The 9,947-nt window shown below is 39.0% G+C and overlaps 1 protein-coding gene across 1 annotated transcript in view; it reads right to left on the bottom strand.

Moving 5' to 3' along the window:
- Positions 1 to 9,947, bottom strand: part of CD47 (CD47 molecule) — a 56,542-nt gene that overhangs the window by 40,891 nt on the left and 5,704 nt on the right. The window contains exon 2 of the mRNA XM_007450538.1: positions 2,374 to 2,721. Within this exon, the coding sequence (XP_007450600.1) occupies positions 2,374 to 2,721 (348 nt within the window). The remainder of the gene's footprint in view (positions 1 to 2,373; positions 2,722 to 9,947) is intronic.

Below are 9,947 nucleotides of genomic sequence, written 5' to 3'. Positions count from 1 at the left end.
AAAAAAAAAAAAAAAAAAAAAAAAAAAAGATTACATACTATATGATTCCATTTACATTACACTGTTGAAATGACCAAAGTATAGACATGGAGAACAAATTAGTTCTTGCCAGGTTAGCATGAGGGAGAGCTTTGTGCAAATGAAATAGTTTTATATGCTGATTATGGTGGTAGTTACATAAATATACATATCATAAAATGACAAAGAATATACATACATTGTACCATTGTCAACTTCCAAGTTTTGATTTTTTTTTTTTTTTTTTTTGCATTACGCGGGCCTCTCACTGTTGTGGCCTCTCCGGTTGTGGAGCACAGGCTCCGGACGCACAGGCTCAGCAGCCATGGCTCATGGGCCTAGCCACTCCGCAGTATGTGGAATCTTCCTGGACCGGGGCATGAACCCGTGTCCCCTGCATCAGCAGGCGGACTCTTAACCACTGCGCCACCAGGGAAGCCCCAGGTTTTGATATTTTAGTATCATTATATAAGAGGTAACCAACCATTGGGGTAACTGAGTGAAGAGTACCCAGCATCCCTAGCACCGCTCTGTTCTATCTTTGCAACTTCCTGTGAACCTATAAGTATTTCAAAAAATAAAAATGAATGCAAAGCCAAATGTCTGAGACCTCTGGTAGAATTTTCTACGTTCTCTACAGTGAAACAGTACCTCCTCATTTGAATGGTCCCAGAGTAAACACAGTTCATATTTTTATAGGGTACTTTGAAAACAAAGAAAGATGAAACAATCACACACAAAATTATAAACTTTCTCTTCATCTCAGATGTTGGCATTACTTTCTCATCCATCTTCATTCCATCTTCTGGCCTTTCAAGTCTCATATCTTGAGTTTACCGCTCAGTGACCTACACTACACTAAAAAATTACTGGTCCCTATGCCTTGTTTTTTCATTCCAATGAAGCTGTACATTCCTTCAGAAATTTCAACTAGATATTAGGTTATCCAATTCCAGATTAGACTCCTGATGAAAGGTATACTCTAAAATAAAGAAAAAAAGCTCTTCAGCCCCAATTAATATCAAATTAATAAAAGTTACAGTGTAAGAGAGATTTCTGAGCAGAAAAGCTTTCCAGATTCTGCTAGCCTACTCTAAGCCATCTCCTGCCCTCCCTCTCACAACACCCCAGGCCAACTTTAGCAACCCGATACTTTCCTTCATAAAACAAACACCCCAAAAAAACAATTTACATCTGCAAAGCACTTTGGTTCATAAAGCACTTGTACACAAGGGATCTCATTTGGTGCTCATTAGACTGTAGAATACATAAAATCAAGTATCTATTTTCATCCCCATTTTAGAGATGAGGTAACTTGACTTGGCAAAGTAACTTCTCCATACCATGAAGGTGAACAGTTAAGTTGCAGAATAGGGGATATAACTCAGATCTGTTGATTCCTAATCCTAAGCAATGTCAACATATTCTATCAACCTAAGCACCCCATTCCCAATGTGGTAACAGATATTTAGTAACAGTAAATGCGAGAAGAACAGAGGCAAACAGCGGATCCAATTGAATTGATCTGATCCCACTGAAAGCAGAGGTTCTTAAAGTATGATCTAATCCTGAGATCGGTAATATGTCTAGTGATTCTAAATACAGCTTTCAAAATAGGAGGTTGAAATGTACTTCTGTGTGGCTGAAGAACTCAGCTGGCACAGCAGAGAATAGAAAGAAAGGAGACTTTAAATTTACTTTAGGTAACTACTGCTATATGCAACTCACCAACTCAAGTTTGTGAAGAAAGGGCAGAATAATGGTGCTATAATTTAAATAATTAAAAATAAATAAATTAAATTGGATCCCTAGCTCCCCCACATCTTAGCCAAGGGAAAAAATAACAAAGCAAGGCTAAGCACAGGAAACCTCAAGGAATCATCTATGATAACCTGATTTTTAATATTCTGATTCTCCTCCTAATCTGTTCTTTCCAGAGGAAAGCATGGCTGGGATTTGTCAACCGCTGATCAAAGTGTAAGGTTAAAAAAAAAGGCAAAATAATTGGAAAAAGCCTTGAATCACATGAAAGAAAGTACTTTTGATGGCAGCAAACGGAAATGCAGAGTAGATGACCCCCGGACTGCTCGCCGCAATATAACAGTCCTCAGACAAAAAGTCTGAGAACCACACAATGTACAAATTAACAAACAACAAAGGAGATTTACTGTGAAAAGCAGAAGAGCATATAAGATAAAACTCATGATCTTAAAGCTGCTAAACATTCCATCAACATTTATTATTAATAGTCTGCTTTTTGATTCAAACGAGTTGGTGGCCCCATTTTACCCCCCCTTTCTAACAGGATCATGTTGCTTCAGGAGAAATAAAAGGGAAACTTTATAGAAGTCTTACCAACACGATATTTTAGTTCTACGATGGTTTCGCCTTCTCTGCTTAATTCTGTTACTTCACAAGTGTAGTTTCCTAAGACAGCATCACGTTTATCCATCGTCAAAGAGGCAATGCCATTTAGTAATTCTGATGGTGAGATTTTTGCACTAGTAAAGTTATTGCTGGAATTGGACCTTTGCTGAACTCCATCAAAGATGAAAATGTCTTTTCCTTTAAATTTCCACCTGACATACAATTCAGCAATGCTCTTCGCCTCCATGTTATTAACAAAACATGGGATGACAACAGTTTGATTGCAAACGGTGTATTCTACAGATTTGGTTGTATTAAATATTAGCTGAGCTGAACCTGGAAAAGAGAAATAAAATTGTTTCATTTCATTACAGAATTCTATACTATGAGATTTTACGTATGTTACAAATCCTTAAGATAAAGAGAAATACTTCTATTGTTCACTTAAGCAAGCAAGCAGCTATAGAGAAGAGAAGATGGGCAAGGTTAAAAAAAGAAACAAATTATTTTAATATTAACATGCACAGCTGATAGACAATACTGTACACTTCTTGCTTGTTCATTCCCAGTAAAACAAAACATACATTCTCACACATCTTGGGAATAAATTCAGCAACTGTGTTAGAACATGCAGGTGTGGTATCTGGCTTTGGAAGCTTTGAAGTAATCATTACTGTCTTCTGATATATGTAGAAAAATACTATCCTTACTATGAGAAAATTTTAAACAGAAAATAAAACCAAATATTATATTCAGTCTTAACTTCTATACACTCCTCCAAATAGAACTTGCTAAACTGATATGAAGTTTATCTCTATCCCTATGTTGCATTTCCGAAAACGGTGTCAGGCTCTACTGTACTTAAATATAAAAAGTAAATCACATGAATCACATCACATCTTTCCACTAGGATGGAAAGTCTTAGAATGCTAAGGGGAAAAAAACATTCTCTATGGCTATTTTCCCATTGCAAAATACAGACAGCAACAGACATTTTGCATGCGAGTATTATAAAAGATTATACACAATTGAATGGTATTTTCCCACTCCCACATTTCACTGAAACTAAGGAACAGCTTCCAAATGTATATTACAGGTTCCTTCCTTCTAGAAACCAAAAACCACCCAAAATAAAGCTAAGATGCAAGTTGAAACCAAGAGCAGATACTGCTAATAAGTAGCATATATTTCATCAACTCTTTTCAATAGGATAAACTACTGGTTGTTGCCTTATAAAAGAGGGATTGAGAAATGCATCATCTTTCATCTAGAATGTGCAAAAATGTGGAGAAATTGTAGTTGTCTTCCATATTCTTCAGCCATTTAACAACTCTTTCATCTAAGTAGTTCCTTGGTGTTTCTCTCAAAAAAAGCACTAACAAATATAAATAAAACCTCAAGTTTAATCATTCACCTTTAAGATTTTTTCCTTCATCGGGGCATAGGATGGTATTACTCTAGGAACATAATTACTATTCAATAAATGCCCACTGAATTGAATGCTAGGATGCAGAGTGGAATATGAACTGAACAATGTTCAAGAAGCCTGAGAACAAATCCCATCTCTGTCAATTTTCAGTATGCGACCTTAAGCAATTCACTTAACTTCTCTATGCCTTGGTTTACTCTCTGTAAGTAAGAGGATGAAAAAGGGCTTCCCTGGTGGCGCAGTAGTTGAGAGTCCGCCTGCCGATGCAGGGAACGCGGGTTCGTGCCCTGGTCCGGGAGGATCCCACATGCCGCGGAGCGACTGGGCCCGTGAGCCATGGCCGCTGAGCTTGCGCGTCCGGAGCCTGCGAGTCCGGAGCCTGTGCTCCGCAACGGGAGAGGCCACAACGGTGAGAGGCCCGCGTACCGCAAAAACAAACAAACAAACAAAAAAGAACGAACACTGGGCTGCTTCACAGAACTGTGGTCAGCAACACAGGAGAAAATATATTGGCAAGTGCTCTCTAAACAATACTGTGCTATAAATATGTAGGATGATACTATAAAAACTAAGCACTATACAGCATTTTAATGTAATGTTCCAGACCTTCTCTGACTGGCAGGTCTAAATTGTTACATTTCTGGGAATCCTGCAGTCTGAATCAATCCTGTGGGCATCCATAGCTCACCTCTCCCTAGTTCTTTATATTTCTAGCCACCCAAATATCAGGAAGCCCCAGGCAAAACCTGGACTTCCAACTGCATTCTTCAAAACCTTGGAGTTGTAAATTATTTCCCCTGAGAAATAAGCATTAGTGGGAAACTACAGTGTACAAGGAGAGGAGTGGCTATGATGTTGGAATTAGAAGGGAAGGAAAGTGTCAGAAAATATGGTCAACGATTTTGAAATGGACAAAAAGATTACTGGGAGTCCTTTCAGAGGAGTGCTGGGCACTGTCTGACAGATGCTTTTGGAATATCTGATTCTATAGGGGCCTGTGCCTTTTGCTAAGACTGGGCTGCTTTTACAATTTTGCAAGTTGTAGAAAACTGATGGTAATGCGAATGATTCAGATCCATAGAGATACAAATAAACTTTGTTCTGCCATTGATTTCCACCTGGTGGAAGAGAGGAATTTAAACAATTACATTTTAGGGGCTTCCCTGGAGGTCTAGTGCTTAAGACTCAGTGCTTCCACTTCAGGGGGCACAGGTTTGATCCCTGGTTGGAGAACTAAGATCCTGCACGCCTTGCAGCGTGGCCAAAAATTTTTTTTTTTTAATTTTATTTTATTGCGCTGAGGACACTGACCAATTTTGCATTTGCTCAGAAATTCATTTCACCATTCCTGATTTCCCATATGTACATGTGTCTATTCTTCCAATTCTCTTTTAAAACCAAGATGGTTGTACCGTCTTGCTGGTTTGCTTATTAATGTGAAATAAAAACTTTGACACATGTTCATTTTATATTTGTTTGAGTCAAGATTTTACCTTCTAAAAACTATCCTTTAATTAAAGAGATACAAGTGAAGAGCTAAGTTATCCCAGTGATATTTTTTAGAAGTGGTAAGACCGCTTCTAAGTAAGAAGCAGTCAGCAAGCACTCCACGATTTCATAACTTATGTTTAGAAAATGAATTTTCTAAAGAATACAGAAAGCACTGATTACACTGTTATTTGTTGTAATATTAATGCAAACATTTTTATAGCTGAAGCAATTTAAGTAGAATAAATGCTGTCAATAAACTTCAAAGTGAAATTGACCTGGATAAACTATAATTTGAATAATCCTTGCACTAATAGTTAATAAATATAGTCCAAAAATGTTGCTCCATCAGCTGTTAACTACAACTTCATCCTCTATAAACATTTGTTAAAAAGCTATTAAGCAGTAAAATTATCTGATTTGGTTTTTCTCTATTTTGCCTACTGCCTTCTGATGAAACAGCAAAGTGAAGAAATGATCTAAAATAGAGCAAATAAAGGATCATATAGATAATTATCATAAGTAAGTTCTGAATAATCAAGAAATGCCTACAGCAGTCTAAATCAGATAGAAATTGATAAGTATAACCATCAGCCATGCTAGAGTTACAGATAAATTAACAAATGAAATGAGAAAATTAACTTATATCAAATGCCAAAAATATTGGACCTTACAACCTCTGTGAATACAGACCACCAACTCAAACCATCTCATACCACAGTCCTCAAAACAGCTGCTATACACTTTCAGAAAAGGCTTAATACATGATACTCACAGTACACAGGTCTAGGTCAGAAATGCTAACATGCAGCAAATGTTTATTGAGAATTACCTGATCTGAAACACTGTGACAGGATGTGGGGATACATTAATGGAAAAAAATGTAGGAATTATCTTTAGGAAGCTTAGAATTCTCACTTGGGGGACTGATACATACTTTTTATAACCCAAGGTCATAAGGGCTGTCCTTCCTGTATGAAGTGCTATGGATGGGCAGGGAAGTAATCAGTCTTACGGATTTCAAGGAAAATATTTGTTGGGTCTTCCCTGGCGGCACAGTGGTTAACAATCTGCCTGCCAATGCAGGGGACACGGGTTTGAGCCCTGGTTGGGGAGGATCCCACATGCCGCGGAGCAACTAAGCCCATGCGCCACAACTACAGAGCCTGCGCTCTAGGGCCCTTGAGCCACAACTACTGAGCCGTGTACCACAACTACTGAAGCCCATGTGCCTAGAGCCCGTGCTCTGCAACAAGAGAAGCCACCATAATGAGAAGCCCGCTCATTGCAACAAAAAGTAGCCCCCGCTCACCAGAACTAGAGAAAGCCCACGCACAGCAGCGAAGACCCAACGCAGCCAAAAATAAAATAAAATAAATACATTTATTTTTTTAAAAAAAGAAAATGTTTGCTGCTACTAAGGGAACAACAGAAGATTGCCATAGACCCTGACCATTTAGGCCTTCAATCTTTTATCATTTCACATGTTCCACATAAAAATTCTCTCCTTTGTAACAACTCTGAAATCACTCTCCTTTTGCAAGAGGTTATCTTATACTCTCTGAAGGAGCCCTCTCTTCCTATTTCAAGTTGAGTCCCCCAGATAAGAAACCAGAAGCTTCCAATACTTCCACCTATAAATTTTCCTGCTACCCCAACTATCCACACCTCTCTTCCCCTCACTTCCTCCTCTTCAGAAATGAACCCTGTCACCTGAGAGCTAGTTTACATTTCTGCCCCACGCTCATCAATCTCCTCGAGAACTTTCCCTCGTTGACTATCATCCTCCGACATCCCTCAAGTTCATTTACAGTAGGTTTAAAAAAACTTTTTAAAATGCTTGAATATTAGTCAACTGAAAAAAAAATCCCTTGTACTTGTCTCTGTTTCCTAGCATCCTAGAAAGATAATCTACATGCATTTCTTCACCTCTTACTCACTTCTTAAATCTCTGCCACCTGGCCTCCACCTTGGCCTTTTTCACTACAACAGCTCTTGCCAAAATCACCAATCATCCCCTGTGAAAACGGAATGCACATGGTTCACTCTCTATCTTGACTTCTCTACAGTTCTTGAGCCAGTGGGCAGCTCCTTTCTTGCTCTTGTCTCTTGGCTTCTATGTCTCTGGATTTCCTCCTAGAGCCGTCACCACCTCGTTGCAGCAGTTTTTCTTTATTGAAATCTATTCCTTGACTCACAATAAATATTAGGTTCCTAAGGACTTCCTGTCCAACGCTGCCCCCCACCCCTCCCCACCCCAGTATTCTCCCTCACTCCAGGTTTTAACTACCCACTCATTTTATTTAACTAGGCCTCACCTTTCTCCTTAACTGTAGACCTTGGAAAGCCAACTGGCTGCTATGTGTTTCCACTTGGATGCACTACAGTTACTTCAGAGTCAACATGTCCAAAAATCTACTTACCCTCTGGCTACCTTCATTCCAAATCCTCACTTCCCTAAAGTATTTTCTATTATCTACCAGTCAACCAGACCTGGACCTACGAATCACGCTGGATTCTGCCCTCTCCTTAGCCATGGAGTGTTCTTGTTCAGCTCAGCCTATTTAACAGTTCCTAAATCCAATGTCTGTTGTATGAATTAATTAGACATTCATCATTTCTGCCTTGAACTATTGCCATACCCTCCTAACTAGCTCCCTGCCTTCAGCCTCAATGTTTCCCCATCCCAGCCATGTATTTTCCACAGTTCCCGAAATAACTGTTCCAAATGCAAATATACACTCTTTTGCCTAATATACTTTAACGGCACCCGCCGGCCCCCGACTTTCAGGCTAAATTCTAAGGGTATTAGCATGGAATACAAACTAGGTCCTTCAAGATCCTGTCCAGCTCCACTTCCTGTACTCCTTCATTTCCAAACTAAGCTCCAATCATAATGACCCTGCAATTCCATGGATATGCAAATGCACTCTCTTCTCCATGCCTTTCCCCCCACACACAAGCTGTTCCCCAGCCTAAGGAGGCCTGTACCTTTCACTGGGTGTTCAGGTAAGAGCACAAACTTTGGAGTCAGACCTTGGATGGTGACTTAGCACTTTCTAAGTGTATAACCTTAGGCAAGTTACTTAATTTCTGTATCTCAGTTTCCTCATCTATAAAATGTGAATATTGATAGTGTACACCTCATAGAGATTTTGTTAAGATTTAATCAGATAAAGAACATGGAGTTCTTATTTCAGTGCCTTTCACATACACAGCAAATGTTCAATAAATGGCAGCTACAGTTCACTAACTTTGGCTCTTCCTGAAAGCATGGCTGAGATGTTCAATCCTGTCCCCTTCGTTGCTACTACTCAACTGTATTCATCCCTCCTTGCTCCCACTGCTCCCTCCTCAAGTGCTGTCACTGCATTTACTATCAAATCTTGTAACTACTGTTTTACTTTACTGATCTCTCCTTTAGGATCAAAAGATAGTAATGCAAGAACAAATGTCTTCATTTGGTATCCTATGGATCTAACCCAGGGTCCAGCAAGTAGGACTTAATACATTTCTTCTGAATGTAAAAATTTAAAGTATGAATCCCAAGAAAGGAAAATCTAAACATCATATCAGGGAAGATTCACTCTTGTTCCATATTTCAGAAGAATCCTCCACTGTTTCTTACTTCTATAGACCTGATTACAGTATCGTGAAGCTACATATTTTAATGAAAAATCTAAATCAAGTCAGTTGCAGATTGGATGGAACAGTTCCTTTAAAATTACTTGTAGTGTCTAAGAATGCTCTTCCTACCAGGTGGTGTTTAAACTGGGACTGGAAGGATAAATAGGAATGTCATAGAAAAGTAAGAGCTTTCTAGGCAGAGTACATAATGAGTACAGAGGAATGAAGAAAGAGAATAACCGAAGGCTGATGATTATTCAGGTGAGCTCTAGGAAAGGGGGCTGGAAAAGATGGTTAAGAAGTATTGTAAAGGCTTCCTTGAATGTCATGCTGAGGAGTTTGGAGCTGAAAACACAAGCAGTAGCAAACCACTCAGACTTACTTACATTAAAAAAAATAATATAGCAGTATGAAGGGTGAATTGCGGCAGGAAAGGAGATGGGAAAGAAGATACATTAAGAGATCACTGCAGTAATCCAGGCAAATGACAACTGAAAAGAAGGCAAAAAATTACAGTAAAAAAACAAAAAAGGAAAATCGACATAAGTCAGATGTGGGAGGTAAAGGAGAAGAAGAAAGAAGAATTGTAAAGTTGTTAACAAAAAACAAACAACCCAATCCAAAACTGGGCAGAAGACCTAAATAGACATTTCTCCAAAGAAGATACACAGATGGCCAACAAACACATGAAAGGATGCTCAACATCACTAATCATTACAGAAATGCAAATCAATACTACAACGAGGTATCACCTCACACCAGTCAGAATGGCCATTATCAAAAAATCTGCAAACAATAAATGCTGGAGAGGGTGTGGAGAAAAGGGAACCCTCTTGCACTGTTGGTGGGAATGTAAATTGATACGGCCACTATGGAGAACTGTATGGAGGTTCCTTAAAAAACTAAAAAAAATACCATATGGCCCAGCAATCCCACTACTGGGCATATACCCTGAGAAAACCATAATTCAAAAAGAGTCATGTGGGCTTCCCTGGTGGCGCAGTGCTTGAGAGTCCGC

Source organism: Lipotes vexillifer, unplaced genomic scaffold, assembly GCF_000442215.2.
Source record: "Lipotes vexillifer unplaced genomic scaffold, Lipotes_vexillifer_v1.1 scaffold946, whole genome shotgun sequence".
Taxonomy (NCBI): Eukaryota; Metazoa; Chordata; class Mammalia; order Artiodactyla; family Lipotidae; genus Lipotes; species Lipotes vexillifer.
Note: the sequence above shows the minus strand (reverse complement) of the source record. Positions and strands in the feature narration are given on the sequence as shown.